Here is a 20,901-nt window from a genome sequence, read left to right on the forward strand (position 1 = left end):
CTCTGTATAGATGAGGAAAAGGAATGCATCTTAACCACTCTGACGCAAAGTCACATGCATCATCTTTTTCATTATTTTGTAGAGAAGTAGTCACACAGCCCCATGTAGTTGTAATAGTGACTGGAAAATAGAATCCCTGACTGGGCAGCTCTGGCCAATGACTAGAATATAGAAAATGAACCACAAATATTTTATGGACAGCTAGCAGCCTCAGCTAACTTTCCTCTTATCTCTCAGCAGACAGACATTTCCTTGTTAACTCTCAGGTCATCAATGGTCACATCTCAGGAGAGACTACCTTTAGCCAGGATACCCCCTCCAGTTATGTTTGGTTACTTTAGGCTGTTTGCAGTGTAATTTCCTCATACCAATATTCACAAATACACTCACTTTATACAACAGTTTTGAGTGATCTCACCCACGCTGTAAAATTACTTTAAGTATTCCGGGGCCCACATAAATATCTATACCTCTTCCATGTGCTCCAACTTACATTTCTAACTATGTTATGTCTACTTATATATGCCTTAGGGACACATATGCCCATGTCAAAAGTGAATTACAAACTACTCCTCGTTTTATATTCCCAATCTTAATTAACAGCCTCCCACCAATACCCAAGTCAAAGCCACTCAGATTCATCACTAGTTCCTCCTCTCCCTCCCTACACACTATGGAGTTACCACACTCTGTTCACCTGAAACTCTCCCTCAGATGTTCCCTGCTCCATGCCTACCGGTGCTTTCCTAGTTCTGGTCCTTCACTCACCTGAACTACTACAACAGCTCTTTTAATTGACTTCCCTGACTTTAAAATACAATTTTCCAAGTGCTCCAAAAATATTTAATCATGTTACTTCTACATAAAATTATTTGATAGCTTCCTGGTCAATAAAGTGCCACACTTCTTAGTAGAACACTTAAGATCCTTTGCAGTGGGACCTCCATCTTCACTTCTTCTACTTGTTAGTCCCACCACCTTATTTAGGATGCAGTTCCAAATATGCCCAAAACTTTCATGACTCTGTGCCTTCTCCATATATTTATATTCCATTCATATGTTTACCAAGAATATTCTTTCCCTTCCCGCTTCTCTTACTGACAACCTACTTACCCTTCAAAGCTACTTTTAAATATCACTTTCCCAGTTACACCTTCCTCCAGGCAAAATTAACTACTCACTCTTCAATGACTGGTATTGTTGATACCTCAAATACATTACTTACGAAACTGAATTATGATTAATAATAGAGCTTATCAACTATGATGCTGTGATTTTTTTGTCTCATCCACTAGATTTTTGGTGCTTTGAGAGCTGAACCCACAACGAATCATCTTTGTGTTTCCACTAAAGTCAACTCTCTCTCTTGAACAAACAGAACCCTTATTGGCAAGCATGTGGTTTTTTAGACAGCTAGAACTTCACCTAAACAAAGCAGCCATCTCGTTTCCCAATGATACGTTTCAGGTAGCCACACAGTAGGATGGGACTCTCACATGCCTTTGCACATTTCCCAAAGACAAGGATCACACCTAGACAGACTCAAGTCCTTAAAATATAACCTCACTCTCCCAACAAAAAATTCAGCTGGGTATCACTTTTAGTTATGCTATCAATCCTTACTGCTTTACATCACAATGTTTGTTACTCCTTAAAATAACCTTAAAAGGCCCAGAAATCTGAATTTTAGTGAACAGGAAGTGAGTAATCTGTCCAAAAAGGTAGGGAAGATCATGGATATAGCCCCTAGTAAAAGGTCTGGAAGCCACAAGGAAAGCTGACTAGTAAATGTGGACAAGAAAAAACGCTTCCATTACAAATTATCTCAAATGAAGATTACAAAAACCAGAAATACACTTTCTGGTACTGGTCATAAATCCCTTCAGTAGTGAGCTAAACTGACTTATAATAGTTGTTGACTAGACTGTTCTTCCCCAAAATATTAAGTCTTCAAATCGGATCAAGGCAATTGACAGCTGAAGCCAAATAACAATGAGTACTTCAAAAATAACAGCTAATGGGCCGGGCGCGGTGGCTCAAGCCTGTAATCCCAGCACTTTGGGAGGCCGAGACGGGCGGATCACGAGGTCAGGAGATCGAGACCATCCTGGCTAATACGGTGAAACCCCGTCTCTACTAAAAATACAAAAACTAGCCGGGCGAGGTGACGGGCACCTGTAATCCCAGGTACTCGGGAGGCTGAGGCAGGAGAATGGCGTAAACCCGGGAGGCGGAGCTTGCAGTGAGCTGAGATCTGGCCACTGCACTCTAGTCCCAGTGACAGAGCGAGACTCCGCCTCAAAAAAAAAAAAAAAAAAAAATTAAAATAAAAAGTAACAGCTAATGATAGCGACCTCAATTGTGTTTTTTTCTCTGAGATTACACAAAAATATGGTATGTGATTTACAGAAATTTGCAACTTCATATACTTCTTGATACAGGCCAAAAGTCACAAAACTTCCACTGAATTAACCAGTGATTTGTTTTGTATTATTTTAATAACTGTATGAGATTTTCCATTAATTTTCTAGTTAGCATAGCCCTTTAACAGATAGTCCTGATCATTCCAGGTCAAGAAGGATCTATAAAGTTCAGCCAGTTTTGTGGTAGATAGTGATTACACTCTAGACATGGCCTCATTTTTGAAAATGTATACTTTTTGTTTTTAATCAAAGTTATCCATAACATTGTTTAGAATACAATAGTCACATAAGACTTAAGGAAAAAAAAAAGCAGCTCTGTAACCACATTACTGATACACATACACACACACACACACACTTTCTACAACCCAAAAAGCAACCACTTTGAAGTCATTTAGCTGATCTTTTTGTATTTACTTCTACCTATCTAAGTAACTTACTATACTTCTTGATTTCTATTTCTTGATTTTTCCATTTTACGCATAGACAGCTAGAACTTGGAAGATGAGAATTTAGCTCTTAGTTACATTCACACACCCCAATCTCAACTCCAACATAAACACTTCTCATACAAAAAACCCCAACACCCCTAAATAGTAATTTGTAAGATCAATTTTCAGTATTTACATTATGACTACATAAATGCTTTTGACACTGAGCCATATAGGGTACCATGAATGTTTCTTTATTCTTGCACTTTTTGATTTCCCTTAATACTATTTATTACTTATCTCTCTTATCCTCCAAAGTCTCAAATAACTATGTAAATCTCACCCCAATAAGTTCAAACACATCAGGTATTCTATCTGCTCTATCTTCTTAAATCAACGTCCTAAAGCTTTGTGATGTGCTCCAATCTAGATCAGTCAATCTTTAGAAAAAGGAGCGTCCAAAAGATCGTTCTGCAATGATGGAGAAGTTCTCTATCTACTCTGTCCACTGCAGCAGTCACTAGTCACATGTGGCCATTGAGCTCTTAAAATGTGGCTAGCATGACTGAGAAATTGAACTTTAAAATTTAACTTAAACAGCCACATAAAGCTAGTGGTTTTAACAGAGAGCAGCTCCACAACTGACATAGCTGTGATGTTGGGATCTCCTCTCTTTTCTCTCTTAGTTTCCTGATCCCATCTTTCCTTCTTGATTATCTTAGTAGAGCACAAACTCTACTCACTTCTGGAAAAGGGGTATATGAGAGGTAAATTGTTTTATGACTGACAATCTAGAAATTTCCTTCTTCTACTCTCAGTCTTTATTGATAATCTGACTGGACGCAGAATACATTGGAAATCATTTTACCCTTGGTATCTTAAAGGCAGTATTCCACTTTTAGTATTTATGTTGCTGTTGAGAACTCAAGTAACATTTTGATTCTTGATCTTTTTTCTAAATCATTCTCTTACTTTATGGAGGTTTTCAAAATCTTTTCTCTATTCCAGATGCTCTGAAATTTCACAATAATCTTGGTATGGGTGGATCTTAATTCATTGTGATGGATGCTCAATGGGCCCCCCCCCCTTTTTTTTTTTTTTGAGACGGAGTCTTGCTCTGCCACCCAGGCTGGAGTGCAGGGGCCGGATCTCAGCTCACTGCAAGCTCCGCCTCCCGGGTTTATGCCATTCTCCTGCCTCAGCCTCCCGAGTAGCTGGGACTACAGGCGCCCGCCACCTCGCCTGGCTAGTTTTTTGTATTTTTAAGTAGAGACAGGGTTTCACCGTATTAGCCAGGATGGTCTCGATCTCCTGACCTCGTGATCCGCCCGTCTCGGCCTCCCAAAGTGCTGGGATTACAGGCTTGAGCCACCGCGCCCGGCCTCAATGGGCCCTTTTAATCTGGATTTCCTGTAGAACTGTAGAACTGTGTTCTACAGTTCGAGAAATGTTCGCGAATTATTTCATTGATTTTTTCTCCTCCAATTTGTTCTCTCCTCCTGAAACATGTATTATTTAAATAATCCCTCTAATTTTATCATTTCTTCCTATTTACCATCATTTAGGGTTTGTTTTTTGTTGTTTCTGCGTTCCTTTCTGATCAATCTCCTCAACTCTTTGTTCCTTGTATTGGATTTTTTTTAGTTTCTAAGAGCTCTATGAACATTCTTGTTCTTATTTCATAAATGCAATGACTAATTTTTCCAAATATTTTAAGGACATTTTTTGCATTGTCTTCTCCTCCACATCTCTTTTATTCTCTTTTGCTTTAATTGCCATTTTTCACATCAGTGACCTTCCTTACCTATGACTATCTCTTCACAATTAAGAATGAGATATTAGGCCGGGCGCGGTGGCTCAAGCCTGTAATCCCAGCACTTTGGGAGGCCGAGACGGGCGGATCACGAGGTCAGGAGATCGAGACCATCCTGGCTAAGACGGTGAAACCCCGTCTCTACTAAAAATACAAAAAACTAGCCGGGTGAGGTGGCGGGCGCCTGTAGTCCCAGCTACTCGGGAGGCTGAGGCAGGAGAATGGCGTAAACCCGGGAGGCGGAGCTTGCAGTGAGCTGAGATTCGGCCACTGCACTCCAGCCTGGGAGACAGAGCCAGACTCCATCTCAAAAAAAAAAAAAAGAATGAGATATTAAAAAGCTAATTAGAAGCTCCGTGTGTATGGTGGGGTTTGCTGGCAATGGACTTCACAGCAGGATGATCTGGCTGGAGCCTTTCCTACGGGAACCATTTATACTGGTATTTTTAGTTTTTTTCTTTCGGCCTAGTCAAACTCCTCAAAGGAGACATTTTTGCTCATGTAGCCATTAAAATAATTTTGAAATGCCATATATTCACACATCCTTGTGATATCTAAAATTTTCATCTAAGTTTCAATCAATAATTACAAAAAATGTGATTTCTGACATATTGTTGACTTTAAGAAACTATCTATTTTAAAAATAACTGTAGACTTACAGAAAAGTTGCAAAATTATTACAAAGAGTTCCCATATACCCTTCACCCTAATGTTAACATCCTATATAGCCAAAATACTATTATCCAAACCAGGAAATTAACACTGCTATAATACTGTCAGCTAAACTACAGACCTTATTCAAATTTCACACATTATTCCACTAATGTTCTTTTCTGTTTCAGAATCCAATCCATAATTCCTTCTTGCATTTAGTTTAATAACTCCCTAAACTCTGGTCTTTGATAACTCCTCCATCTCCCCTTGTCACTTATAACCTTGATACTATGGGAGATTGTCAGTTACTTTATAGAATAACTCTACTAATTTGGCTTTGTCTAATGTTTTCTCATGAATGAACTGAGATCATAAATTTTGGGCAAAAATGCTAGAGAATGACACTGTGTCCTTCTCAGTACATCATATATCATGGGGTACATGATGTTGATATGTCTTATTACTAGTGATGTTAATCATAATCTGTTGGTTAACATGGTACCTGCCAGGTTTCTCTCTGTAAATTTACCATTTTTCCCTTTGCAGTTAATAAATAATATTGACTTAAAGAAAACAAAACTATTACATCCTTCTTTTATATGTATCAAACGGACTCTAGAAACTACAATCAATGTGATAACTGCTACCATCCATTGAACAAACTACTCCTTAACACGGTTTTACACTGTTCCTTCTTCTCCTTGCACTAATATTTCTATGATATTTATTCCACAGAATGTTATCCTGATGTAATATTTTTACACATGGAAGTTTATTGATTATCCAATCATTTTTCTCTGCAAGAATATATCTGTATATAAATATAAATTTTAAAAATATCTTGTGATCCTAATGTTCTAAGTACTGATCCAAAAGAAATTTGGAATTATTATAATTATTATATTAGTATACAACAAATCAAAAACAAATATATATCAGGAAAACTAATTACTAAGCAAAAAAAAAAAATACTATTTTAAATACACCTGTTAATGAAATAGATGGAGCTTATCTTTTTATTTCTTTTTGAGATGGAGTCTCACTTTGTCACCCAGGCTGGAATGCAATGGTGCAATCTCGGCTCACTGCAACCTCCGTCTCCCGGGTTCAAGTGATTCTCCCACCTCAGCCTCCTGAGTACCGGGAATTACAGGTACACGCCATCATGCCCGGCTAATATTTGTATTTTTTTTTTGCATACATGGAGTTTCACCATGTTGTCCAGGCTCATCTTGAACTCCTGACCTCAGGTGATCTGCCTGCCTTAGCCTCCCAAAGTGCTGGAATTACAGATGTGAGCCACCACGCCTGGCCTGGAGTTTATCATTTTTTAATTGCTTTATGAGTTCATGAATTACTTACTACCAGAATGAGACAGGGTTCAGCATTAATCCTACTCCTATTTTTTTATTTTTATAGATGTAAGTGCTTAAGAACCTTGTTCAAATAAGAAGGAACCAGAAAACGCCACGTTATAGCAATGTAAGTGTCCTTAGTTATGTGCCACATACCACAGAGTGATCTATTATAAAAAATTATCTTTAATAATCTGGCATTATTAAACACAACTCAATTAAATCCTCTTTCATTTTTGTTGAAAACAAAGAAATAGAAGCCACCTGACTTACAAAAGAATATCATCTAATTATATCCAGTCACTTTTACACTACTACAAAACTATTTAGAGCCCTCTCCCTGCCTTCTTTTTTCTTTTATTAAAGTTGGACTTTCAGACCTTTTTACAACTCCAGATTAGTAAGACAAAGGTTCGATGAAAGATATACCTTCATTTTATACAATGGGCGAAAGAAGATAATTTATTCCCTAACACAAATGTTGCCACCATACCTGAAAGTCTTCATGTGCCCCAGGAGCATGTCTTTTCCCAGAGCAAGGCTGGGGCAACTGCCCAGCTGTGCTGCATTAGGGAAGGAACTTTCAGCCAATCCTTTTCTAAAGCTCCACCTCCCAGAAGTACCTAGTGTTATAATCACTGAATCTTTTGAAGGTTCTACAATATAAATGTGGTGCTTTCTGCTTTTGGCAATGGCATCTTAGGATTCAGTTACTACATAATCTACCCTTTTCCAAGATTATAAAGCTTTGTTGCTGTTACACTTCCCTCTTACTCACTTTGTGCTGTGGGATTTATGCTGCTTAAAAATGTCTTTGTTGTCATTCTGGTGGTGTTTGTTGCAAGAGAGAATAGAGGCTGATGCACGTGTTGAACCCACCCTCTTTAACCAAAGCATTAGCACTATAGCCATACCCTGCCTACCACTAGCAATGTAAACTCAACATGCCATCCAAATTTTCACTGTAAAATTATAAGAAAAGTTTGCAAGAATACATGTATGACTTATACAGACTTTGAATACAAAGTTCTATGCCTGAGGTCAATGAATTCTGAATAGTGTCCTGAATAAACTAAAAATATTACATAATACTTAGTATAGCAATTATTGTAAAACTCAGTATAGAACAATTTTTTCTTCTTTTACGCTCTCTATGTCATAAAAAGGCTTTCTCTGCAGTTTTCGTCCTTTTATAAACTATTTTTGCAGGTTTTTGTTACACATGAAGTACTCATACGGAAAGACTATAAAATACCTGACTTTGCAACCATGAACATTATCTATTATCTTTCATCAGTGCTTTCCTTTTCGTCTTTAGTGCCATGCCATAAAACAAAGGTATTTGTGGATTTAGCATCTATGGTTTCTTGTGAATGCAAGGCACCACGCAGATCCAAGATAGGCAATAATTTGCCATTTTCCCATGACACAGATCTATTCTCTATTTGTTGCTAAGCCCATGTTTTATGAATTAAGTTATACAAACATAGGTACAAAGAAAAGTAATAGCAAGATTTCCTTCCTTAAATAGAAAACTAAAATACTTGAGAGGCTGAGGGAAGTGAATCAATTGAGCCCAGGAGGTTGAGGTTACAGTGAGCCATGATTGCGCAACTGCACTCCAGCCTGGGCAACAGAGCAAGACCCTGGCTCAAAAAAATAATTAAACAACCCTCTAAAAGAAGCTCGGCCAGGCGCGGTGACTCACGCCTATAATCCCAGCACTTTGGGAGCCCGAAGCAGACAGATCATCTGAGGTCAGGAGATGGAGACGAGCCTCACCAACATGGTAAAACCCCGTCTCTATGCAAAATACAAAATTAGCCGGACGTGATGGCACATGCCTGTAACCCCAGCTACTCAGGAGGCTGAGGCAAGAGAATCTCTTGAACCTACAAGGCAGAGGTTGCAGGGAGCCAAGATCGCGCCACTGTACTCCAGCCAGCCTGGTGACAGAGTGAGACTCCGTCTCAAAAAAAAAGAAATATGGAGAATAAAGATCACTTAATGATTTATTCCCTAAGGTGGTAGCAGTTTTGAGTGTTCTACCAGAATTACTGTATCAACTCTGTTCATCGAATGGTCATTAAGAAGAAGTAAACAGCACAATATTAGAAAAACCAAATAATTCCATTTACCTAGATAATAATCCCCCTCACAGAACAACATAAAAAGAGAGGAAAGAAGTCCTTGATGATGGGGAACTTGCAACTTGACTTTAGATTACAGATCACTATAAAACTACCTATAATATAGGAAAAGAGAGAAGTAAACTATAACTCCAATGTCTAGCATGATGTGCTCAACAAATACCTTTTATTACTAGTCATGATCTGTTGCTAGAAGTCTAAAAAACTGATAAGGATAACGAAAACCAAACTTACTAAGTAGAGGGACTGTTAACTATGGATCCTGTGAAAATGTGGTCTAATCCCACTCAGCAATAATGACAACTATAGATAACAATACTAACTATCCAAGTGGATTGTGGGGAAGGTGCCAATAGACACAGAAGATTATGAGAAATACAATGCAATGGGTGTTTATTATTAGGAACTATCATTAAATAATTCCTAGCCTTAGAAATGTTATTCAAAAAAAAAAAACTGCATATATCCCAGTTCACTATAGACCATGTACCTGTCATCATGATTATCTATCACATATCTACTTTTTTAACAGTCAGGGAATACATAATTTTTACAGTCTGTATGTAAGGAATAACAATAAGATAATGCCCAAACTTGAAACTATAGAGTCTGAAAATTAACCTACTAAGAATAAATCATAAAAGCATTTGACCCAAAATATTAATATATAAATGAGTAGCTGAAGAGTTTTGAATTTTCTTAATTTTGCCTATTGAGAAATAATCTTTATTCCTATATAGCATCATGCCTCAGGGTCATACACTGGGGCTTTGATGACAAAACACTACATGCGGGCCGGGCGCGGTGGCTCAAGCCTGTAATCCCAGCACTTTGGGAGGCCGAGACGGGCGGATCACGAGGTCAGGAGATCGAGACCATCCTGGCTAATACGGTGAAACCCCGTCTCTACTAAAACTACAAAAAACTAGCCAGGCGCGGTGGTGGGCGCCTGTAGTCCCAGCTACTCCGGAGGCTGAGGCAGGAGAATGGCGTGAACCCGGGAGGCGGAGCTTGCAGGGAGCTGAGATCCGGCCACTGCGCTCCAGCCCGGGCGACAGAGCGAGACACCGTCTCAAAAAAAAATAAAATAATAATAATAATAATAATAATAATAAAATAATAAAATTTAAAAAATTTAAAAGAAAAAAAACACTACATGCATTTACTCTTAATCTCCTCAAGACTGCAAGAAATAAATCTTCCTTTACTATCTATCATAGTCTTTCAACTTACCTACCTTTCTCTCAAATTCAACTTTTTTTTGAAAACCAGCCCTGAGACCAAGGATTTCTGCCCACAGATAGTCCCCACTTCTAACTACAGAATTCAGAAAACTTTAGAGCCAAAAAAAGTCTCAATGATCATCTGTGGTCAAGACTAATTCCCTTATTGAAAGGAGAAAAGTAAAAGCCAAAAAAGACTGTTACACAACTTATAAGTTAATGGCAATACTATAACAAAACCCAAAATCTCTGATACTAATATTTGATTTTGTCTTAAGATAATTTCTGAGTTGTACAGTAGACTAAATAGGGAAGTTTCCAAAGAACAGATTGACTTGCCTGAAAAAGCTGTTCCAATTGTTTCATTAATAATTTCTTCAAACTCAAACTCATCAGCAGTCTTGAGGTATGCAAATGAAAAAGAATAGAGTAACTAAGGCTACAGACTGAATAACCCTTACCCAAAATGCTGAGAACCAGACAGGACTTCAGATTTTGGGGGGAATTTCAGAATATTTGCATTTTCCTTACTGATTGGGCAACCTTAATCCAAACATCCAAAATCTGAAATGCCCCAACAACCATTTCCTGTGAGGGTCTTGTTGGCGCTCAAAATGTTTCAAATTCTGGAGCATTCTGGATTTCAAATTTTCAGATTAGAAATATTCAATCTGTGTATTTTCAAATTTCTTATAAATCCTTTCACTTTCCTGGACTTGTGAGGAGTGTCGTATATGTTAAGACATAAATCATTTTGCTTCTCTTTGTTCCGCATCCTCCCTAGAGCTTAAGCACAGATTTGAACCAGCCATCATAACCAAAAACATTATGAGATATGGACAGATCTCAAGAATTAACCATGACTTGAAAGCCATGACAATACCTTCAATCTCACTCTACGTTCTTTTTCAAAAATATCTGATGAAAGAATCAATTACATTAAGTGAACAACTGTTGGTCAAAGAAATAAAAACTTATTTTACCAATAAATTAAGATAAATTCAGGAATCCCAAGCAACTATTTTCTGAAGCTTTCCTTCAACTGCAAAATAAACATAATTTATTTCCAAAATTTTTTTTACTTCATTTGAAAAACTAGTTTGAAACATTTGGTGCTTTGGAGAACTGTTTGAAAATATAAAAAATCATATAATGAGAAAAAATGAAATATACCTTAAAAGAATAATGAGCTTATTACATTAAAATAACAGTAGAAAAAAACAACAAAACAACGCAAATATCTTTATAAGAAAACTATCTACCTAATCCAAAAAACAGTCTCACAGTGATCTCTTTATTTCAGGCAAAGAAGAATTTATATAGTTTCTTGAATTTCATTGTACTGTAATAGAATTTGACCTCATAAACAAAGTCTCCTTTTTCTATCAAGGCTATTCTATGTCCTAATAGCGCCATAAACTTATTTGCTATTTAATTTTAAAAATCATAAATAATAAATTATTTCACAAGACTTTCATTCAACTACAAATCATCTTAATAAAGATTTTATCTATCTCAAGCCTGTAATCCCAGCACTTTAGGAGGCCGAGATGGGCGGATCACGAGGTCAGGAGATCGAGACCATCCTGGCTAACATGGTGAAACCCCGTCTCTACTGAAAAAATACAAAAAACTAGCCAGGCGAGGTGGCGGGCGCCTGTAGTCCCAGCTACTCAGGAGGCTGAGGCAGGAGAATGGCGTAAACCCGGGAGGCGGAGCTTGCAGTGAGCTGAGATCCGGCCACTGCACTCCAGCCCGGGCGACAGAGCAAGACTCCGTCTCAAAAAAAAAAAAAAAAAAACAAGATTTTATCTTTTTGCTACCAGTGTAGAAAAAAGTATTATACATATATCAGTATATATGAAATAGATGTTTATATAATACATACTTTATGTTTATATACTTTATATAAATATACCTTTATATATATATATAAATGGGATATATATCCTTTATATATCCCTTTAAATATATATATCCCTTTATATATATAATATATATCCCATATATATAATATCCCTTGTGTATATATATCCCTTTATATATGTATCAGAAATACTTCCATCACAAGGTGTTTAGTATTTGTTCTGGACAATTTCTCTAAAATATTTAAATTATGTTTAGGTTTTCTTTGTAGAAAAAACATTTCCAGCCTCAATTAAATGGCTACTGATTCAAAGGCTAGTATAAGCACACCTAACTCCATTGTTATCTGGTACAATGGGGAAAGAACTAAAATAAATAGTAAAGATGTAAGACAATTAGAGAAGTATGGAAGGTACTAAAAGTGGCATATACAGTAGCACCTGGAAACTCGAGGCTATAAAATAGTTAACTACTAGAACAAGCAGAAATAGAGGCCGGATGCCAGAGGAGAAGGAGCCTCAACATGCTTATGAAGAGCACACTCCTGCAGTTAAATACTGATCAGAAATACTAAATAGGAAGGCTGTGCCTTTTACTTGTGTGTCTTTCACAGAAAGAAGCCCTCAATAAAAAAGAATAAACTAGTTGTGCTCCAAATGTCTACGAGGTAGTTTCAGGTAGGAAATTCCCCTGGAGCCAGTATTAGGAACAAAAAGCCTCCAATTCCCACAGGAATTGCCTTATTATAAAACAAAGCTTAAAACAATTAATTCACACCCCAACTCCAAAAATTAAAACATTTAAAAACAACAAAGTGAGACAAAGTGATGTCTTTTCTGCAATGCACACTAAATTTCCATTGAACACTCTTTTTCCTCACGTATAATCAGTATTTTTCTGAAGTTACAAAAATTACTGGTTCTATTTCAAATTTATACAAGAACAAAGACAATAAAGGGCACCCAAAGCATTTACCTAAAGAAAAACCACTTTAAACTGCACATCAGTTTTTCGCTCTTGGGGAAAAAATGACCTTACTTTAACTGACTATATGCACTAATTCTCATCACAAATGTGTACTAATTATGGGATCAAGGTATCAAAAACAACTGTTCATCAGATCAGCAGTTAATCTGGTAGGATCTTTAGACTGGATATGACCAGAAGAGCTAAGTTTGGAAAATCTAAAATGGAAATAAAAAGAAACTAAGTGTATTTACTGCGAAAGGTCTTTTGGTCAAGGCACAGAACAAGGCAGACTTTGTTCTTTGATGGTAACAAGGTGTGGGTTGTATGTGCACACAGAGTAAGTAGGTTAGAGCTTCCCAGCTCCAGCTGCTCTAGGGAGCTGAATGAATGGGAGGACAGGAAAAGCAGGCATGAGGTTGCACTATTTTTTAAGGATAGGGTATAGTTGGCTCTTACAATCAGAAACCCAAACTTTAGAGTAACAATTTAAAAGCTGTTTGTATTTACTAAATATATTAAAGCATTTTGTTTTTCTTGGTAATTAGCCAAGTTGCTCTTTCATACGTCAGGCTGAATGAGGTGTGCTATGCAGAAACAGGCTATGCATCTGGGGTAGACTGGGGTTTTAGAAGGAGCCTGTAACAGTAACAGCAACAGCAACGGGAATCAAAGTAAACAACGACTTTTGGAAATGCGAGCACAAGAAGATAGACAAATATGAGTCTCAACGTACAACTATGTCTCCATATATGTGAAGAAATCTTCTTCAGGATCAAATGTTTATTTTTATTTTGTTTTTTCAAAACACTTTCCCAACAATCCTCACGGTCATAGGATGGTAGAATCAAAGTACTCCCAGGAAATACTAAGTAAAATCACCTCAATTTGCATGCCAGAGATTAATTTAACAGAGATATTGATACAGTTGGAGGGGTCTAAAATGGAGATTTCCATAATACACAGTTTAAATAACTTTTAAAGACTCACCTGTAGGCTTAACTGAATAAAACCCAATGGCCTCTCCTTTCTTCCACAGAATCTTAGCATAATCAGTACTGCTATGACACAGGAATGGGATCTCATTTCTCTCCATTTCCTGTTTTCTATAAATAATTCGATTCAGAACATACAGAACCACTCTCTCCCCAAGAGTGCTCACCTACAAAGAGAGTCAAACACCAGGCACAGCAGTTATAATATGCATCAATCACAAGATGCTATTTACTTTGCTCCCTGTTCCCATACCTCATACTGGCATTCAAAGCACTTCAAATGCATTCGAAACAATTTGCAAAACATTTTATTACCACAGAGATGAGACTAATCATTCACTCAGATTACAATCCATTTCCACAGACACGTATTATGCATAGAATACTCCCTTTCAACAAAATTCTAAATCGGGCAAAACAGGTCCCCAATGTACCAATTCCTAGCATCTCTTTCAGCACTCGCCATCTTCTTTCTGCTTTCAGCTGCCCAGATCCAGGGTCTTACCAACCCTAATCACAGCCCTCACTATAGTAAACTACTTCAACTGCTTTTCAGTCTCCCATTTTTAAAAAAAAAGGCAGCTTAGTGTTATCCCCTGAACACTTTAAGAACAATTACATCATTTGGTGAGGGAAGCCACAATTATGCTCTTGGGAAAGAAAGGTGTCTCATCTTTTCCTGGTAAAATGTTCATTTAATAGCCCTATCTTTGCTGTCAACAAAGACAGGGACACCAAAGTCTAATAAAAACATACTTAGGGCAGTAATAGAACAGAAACAGAGCCTCACTTCCTACACACAGGGCTAATGGTCACAGGGACCCCACCAACACTCAGGACTTTCCAATATCAAATAGTGTATTCCTCATACACAGGCCAGTGGGGTGGCTCATGCCTGTAACCCCAGCACTTTGGGAAGCTGAGGTGGATGGATCGCTTCAGCTCAGGAGTTTGAGACCAGCCTGGGTAACATGGCAAAACCCACTGGTCTCTACAAAAAAATATAAACATTAGCCAGGTGTGGCTGTGCACACCTGTAGTCCCAGCTACTCAGGAGGCTAAAGTGGGAGGATCACTTGAGCGCAGAGATTGAGGTTGCAGTGACCTGTGATTGCACCACAGCACTCCAGCCTGGGCAACAGAGTGAGACTGTGTCTCAAAAAAAAAAAAAAAAAAAAAAAAAAAAAAAAAAAAAAGGCTGTACATAAGCCTATTTTCCCCCAGGTCTCTTAAAAGAAAACAAGTTCAGCCTCTAATTAGTTTAGTGAATAGAGAAAAGATTGACCATATACATATACTACTCTCAAAAATACCCCAGGCAGGGGATCTCACATACCAAACACAGGAAATAGCAGCTGACTAGCAAAAGCTTCCAAGGCAACCCATTCCTTCCCTGAACCCACAGTTCTGACCAACAACAATTCTTCCTTATTCAGAGCTGAAATCTATTTCTCAAAGACTAATTTTGATATTGTGCAGCCACACAACCTATAAATATTTGAAGATACAGCCAAGATGTTTCCCTAAATTTCACACCAACGTTAAACATGGTTAAAAATGAAGGAAAAGGCTAATCTAACACAATTTGGGATACTCTTGCCATTTCAGTCCTCTCTCTTGAAATTGCTCCAGATCTGCAACATCTCTCTTCATGTTTGGGACGTGGATTTCATAAAGATATTTTGAAGGTGCTGCTGAGACAATGGGGCTTTTCTATATAAACAAAGTTTTCATTAGCTTTTTTGCTTATCTGGATTTTACTGCTAATTAACTAAAGCCCAATACTTTTTCATATGTACTATTGTTTCAGTTTGGTGTTCATGGTGTACAGTTAACTTTTTGAACCTATAGGTATTACATTTCTCCTTATTTAATTTTATTATGTTAGATCTTTCTCTTTGTTTCTTCAATCTGCCCTTCACAGATTAACTCCTCCATTCAGCACTGTGACATGCAGAATTGATAAGCATGCCTCTAAGTCACTGACAAAATGAAGAACACAATGGACAACGCTTTGCAGCATGCTATTGAGGACCTCCCTTCCATATAATTGAGCATCAGGTTCCAGGTACACAGAGGTTTATAAAAATAAAGCCACTTGCTCCAAGTCAAGTGTTTGTTAAGTACAAAAATAGTTACACCCTCCTGTAACTTTACCAACCAATTTTTCCTTACTGGCCAGGATTTGACTGGAATAGCAGTCCCCCTTCACTGATTTCTCTATTTAAGAGGGAATGGACGCCAGGAGTGGTGGCTCACACCTGTAATCCCAGCACTGTGGGAGGCCAAGGCAGGTGATCACTTGAGGTCAGAAGTTCGAAACCAGCCTGGCCAACATGGCGAAACCACATCTCTACTAAAAATACAAAAATTAGCTGGGCAAGGTGGCACACGCCTGTAGTCCCAGCTACTCGGGAGGCTAAGGCAAGAGAACTGCTCAAACCCAGGAGGTGGAGGTTACAGTGAGCCGAGATCACACCACTGCACTCCAGCCTGGGCAACAGTCTGTGTCAAAAAAAAAAAAAAAAAAAAAAGAAAGGGAATGTTGTCCCTAAGGTAACTAAGGCTGAAGAAGTCCTAACAGCTGTAGTCTTATTTTTGGTTTTGACTCCTCCTCTTTTCCCAATCCATATCTGGAGGTTTCATAGTTTCTCCACTTGAATAGGAAAAGCTACAATATACCATCATATTAAGATTTTCCCTTCTCCTTCTCCATCCTTTAGCCTTCATATCTGTAATGTGCCAAACCTCGGTCATGTTAAAACACGTCAAAATGTTTACTTTCTTGACATACATACTTCCTTTCACTATCAGAACTTTTCTGAGAACAAATTATACTCCTTTATTGCTATCTACTCCTCCAATTTTACAGCTTTATGCAGGGATTTAATTCCCTCCTCCCCTTCAGTTTTTGTTCAACGTTTCTTATCAGACTGGCAGATAACCAGGTATACACATTCTCCTAGCCTTCAGCAGATGGGCCTACCACTTTGGGAATCTTAAGGCCCACTGAAGAATTAATGCAATATTCAAAAGTTACTAATACTTAATAATAGTAAGTGTGTTATTCTCTTATTCTCCCATCTCTTTCAAGTTTCCCAACTCAAAGGGAAGAAAATAAAAACACCCTAGTAACCTGCAAGTTTCTTCAGTTTCTTTTTTTCCTGCTGCCGCTGCCCCTTTAAGCAAACATCAAGTTTTGCTTTATTGTGAATTGGAGCAACAGGATCAAATTTTCTTGATATGCTTTTCTTGTTTCTTCTGATTGGTTCAACTGCCCACAAAAAAATGAACAGTAGCTGGCACCCTGTGAATGTGACAAGTTTTTACAGACTTGGCTTATCCTAGAAGTATTCTAAAGGAAGAATATCAAGACACATAAATATTTCTGTTGAATTCATCCTCCTGTTGGCCGGGCGTGGTGGCTCATGCCTGTAATCCCAGCACTTTGGGAGGCCGAGGCGGGTGGATCACTTGAAGTCGGGAGTTCGAGACCAGCCTGACCAACATGGAGAAACCCCGTCTCTACTAAAAATACAATATTAGCCCAGAATGGTGGCGCATGCCTGTAATCCCAGTTTCTCGGGAGACTGAGGCAGGAGAATCACTTGAACCCAGGAGGTGGAGGTTGTGGTGAGCCGAGATCGCACCATTGCACTCCAGCCTGTGAAATGAGAGCGAAACTCCACTCCAAAAAAAAAAAAAAATTCATGATCCTCATCAAGGGTCTCTTTTAGGATTAATTAACAAGAAACTCTATACTTAATTAATGAATAGTACTGCTTCTCCAAAAAGTCAGTATTCTTGTTAAGTAAGCAAAGTCTAATGCACTTCTACCAAGTCAGTTTCCTATTTCTCCAATATTATAAATCTCACTCTTCTAGCCACCAAAGATTTCATCATTTTTTTATTATGCTCTGCCTCCTCAAATATGTTACATCTTGGTTTCTGTGGATTTTCCACATCCTGTCCTATTTATCCTCCAATAACTAGAGCACCAGAGATGTCTCTTAAACCCTTTCATCTCTGGCATGAAAACCAGCTTCCTTCCTGCAACACTCTTCAGCTGGCTGGCTTCTACTATAACCCTGCAGAGGCTGGAAGCTTGTTCTCTCCTGAACCTGGTCATTCCACTGTTAGGAACACTGTATAGACCACTGAGGAGGCCCTACTAATAAACAAGTTTCCTGGTCAGTCTCTCCTAGAGACAGACAGAAGCTAAACAATTACATAAAGAGAACTAGCTTTTCCTCTAACAAATAAGAAAATCAGAAGCTAAAGTGGTTTAAGGGAGCCAAAGCTCAACTGACCCGTAGATATTCATTCTTCCTCACCCAATCTCAGATACTTACAGAATCACATAAAAATAGAGGAAGCCCAACCTGAATGCTGGCTTCTTCATAAGAATGAAATTCTAGAGTTTACCAGAACCTGATTATTTTTAAATAGGGAAGAGCTCAAAAACTATCACTGTTTACAGGAAACACTGTGAAATGGCCTCAAAAGAAACACTCAAAATTAGAGGATCTTGTTACCTGCTTAAGCCCCTCTCTTGAAGGAACAGATGTTTTCACAATATCATCAATAGCCCACCACTGATCAGCAAGGTAAAGTGCCACAGCTAAAAGAGAATAAATAATCATTAACACCTGAGTTTTAAATAATCATTAACACCTGAGTTTTAAAGTACACTTTTAGACTTAATAAGGCCACATTGTACTATAAAGTATCCATATACTTTTTATTTGAATATCTATATAAAACTTACCAAATACTAATATTGTACTTTATAGCCTCATTTACACCATTTTTATTTTATTTCATTGATATGGTTTGGCTGCATCCCCACCCAAATCTCATCTTGAACTGTAATCCCCACAATTCCTACATGTAGTGGGAGGGACCCGGTGGGAGGTGATTGGATCATGGCGGCGTTGGGGTCCCCATTATCACGAGATCTGATGGTTTTATAATGTTTGACTGTTCCTCCTTCACATGCATACACACACTATCTTGCCTGCCACCATGTAAGATGTGCCTGCTTCCCCTTCTGCCATGATTGCAAGTTTCCTGTGGCCTCCCCAGCCATGCGGAACTGTGAGTCAATTTTTAATTTTTTTTTTGGAGATGGAGTTTCACTCTTGTTGCCCAGGCTAGAGTGCAATGGTGTGATCTCGGCTCCCTGCAACCTCTGCCTCTTGGGTTCAAGCGATTCTCCTGCCTCAGCCTCCAAAGTAGCTGGGATTACAGGCATACACTACCACACCCAGCTAATTTTGTATTTTTAGTAGAGATGGGGGTTTCACCATGGTGGTCAGGCTGGTCTCGAACTTCTGACCTCAGGTGATCCACCCACCTCAACCTCCCAAAGTACCAGGATTACAGGCATGAGCCATCGTGCCTGGCTCTGAGAGTCAATTAAATCTCTTTTTGTTATAAATTACCCAGTCTCAAGAAGTTCTTTATAGCAGTATGAAAAAATTTAGCTATAAGCAATTAAGAATTACATTTTCCTAAAATTACAATTTGAAACACTTTTTCTAAAAAAACAAATTCCTTCATGTAGCTACCTTTTAAATACGTTTCTAACAGTTTGAAGAAAAATTTCTTAATTTATAAAAATTAAGCAAAAAGAGACCTGTCAGTGAATCTTCAGGTGCAAAGAGAGCAAGAATTTTCTGGGTCTGATCTCCACCGTAAAGAGGTACAAAGCCTACATTTGACAGGCTAATAGGAATCTGAAATGATGAATTGATAAAAATTAGTGAACAGTCTGTTAAGAAAATACATTTAAAAAAATATTTTATCAAGGTAGTAAACTTTTCCTATGTTAATTTTAATTAACTTTATTTTCTAGTCCCTAAAAAAAAGAGTAAATCAGATAGACTTCCCTTTTGGAATAATTTTATTGTCTTAGGGAAAATATGAAAAGTTGTTTCAATAAATATTATGTTCTAGTCACATATCTGAATAAAAACCAAAGCTATAATATGGCCCACAAAGTCATTAAAAAACAACTATAATTTATTATCTGTTATTTAGACTACTTGAGAAAGACATCCCATTTTCTAGTTAAAAAAAAAAAAAGCAGTCAAGTAAATTAATTTTTCTGGGAAGATTCATGCTATTAATATGCTTTAATATTTTTTTGTCTTCACTTAATTCAACACTTATTCCCTATTTAGAGATAACATTACAATTCAGAGAATTATAAAAATACTGGTGCTGGGGAAGACTCAAGAATTAAGTATTTCCAGAAGAAAAATCCGAGGCCTAGAGAGGTTAAGGAATTTGTCCACCACAGTTCACAGTGAAACACTAATGATTCCAAGTCTAATGATCTTTCTATCACAAAATATCATAATTTACTGACTAGAAAATTTTATTTTACTTTTTTAGAAAAAGGAAGAAAAGATTCATGGCACAAAAAATGCGTAGTTTCGTATTTTGCTGATTTTTTAATTAAAAAATTTTCTAAACTCACAAATTCTAAATCTAAAGTAAATCTGAAGTAGCTCAAATACAGTAAACAGTCTTAGCAAAACTGGTGAACTTCTCACATATAATTTTAAAGACATAAAGTCAAGTAGCAATAACCTGTGGAGTTTGTCTTTTTAAAAACTGATCAATCAATATTTATCCATTTTACTGAACAGATTTCTGTAAAGATTTCAAAAATTAATGATTAACACTTAAAATGGATTTTTTAAAAAAAGGATATTTATTTCATGTATAAACTGGACTGAAAAGATTGATGACAAACAACCACTGCAGAACACCTTACCGTAATATTGAGAAGAGAAAAACACTCTGGATTTTCAGGGTCCCCACACCTTAAATCTGACATGTAATCTTCAGCAGAATTTTCCAATTCCTCATGGCTGCAATTTTCCAGCATATCCACAGGGAATGCCATCCTCTTTAACAAACAATATGGAACAAATGATTCAGAATATGAAATGCCATCTTCCTTTACTCACAGAAAATAAATTTTACTACAATGTTGCCATATTTTGTTGTAACAA

The 20,901-nt window shown here is 37.5% G+C and overlaps 1 protein-coding gene across 1 annotated transcript in view; it reads right to left on the reverse strand.

Moving 5' to 3' along the window:
• Window positions 1-20,901, reverse strand: part of FAM169A (family with sequence similarity 169 member A) — an 85,463-nt gene that overhangs the window by 39,239 nt on the left and 25,323 nt on the right. Inside the window, exons 2-5 of the mRNA XM_030927259.1 lie at window positions 20,661-20,795; window positions 19,515-19,614; window positions 18,412-18,497; window positions 13,872-14,043 (exon numbers count right to left, since the gene is read on the reverse strand). Of these exons, the coding sequence (XP_030783119.1) occupies window positions 13,872-14,043; window positions 18,412-18,497; window positions 19,515-19,614; window positions 20,661-20,792 (490 nt within the window). The 5' untranslated portion in view covers window positions 20,793-20,795. The remainder of the gene's footprint in view (window positions 1-13,871; window positions 14,044-18,411; window positions 18,498-19,514; window positions 19,615-20,660; window positions 20,796-20,901) is intronic.

Source organism: Rhinopithecus roxellana, chromosome 3, assembly GCF_007565055.1.
Source record: "Rhinopithecus roxellana isolate Shanxi Qingling chromosome 3, ASM756505v1, whole genome shotgun sequence".
Lineage (NCBI taxonomy): Eukaryota > Metazoa > Chordata > Mammalia > Primates > Cercopithecidae > Rhinopithecus > Rhinopithecus roxellana.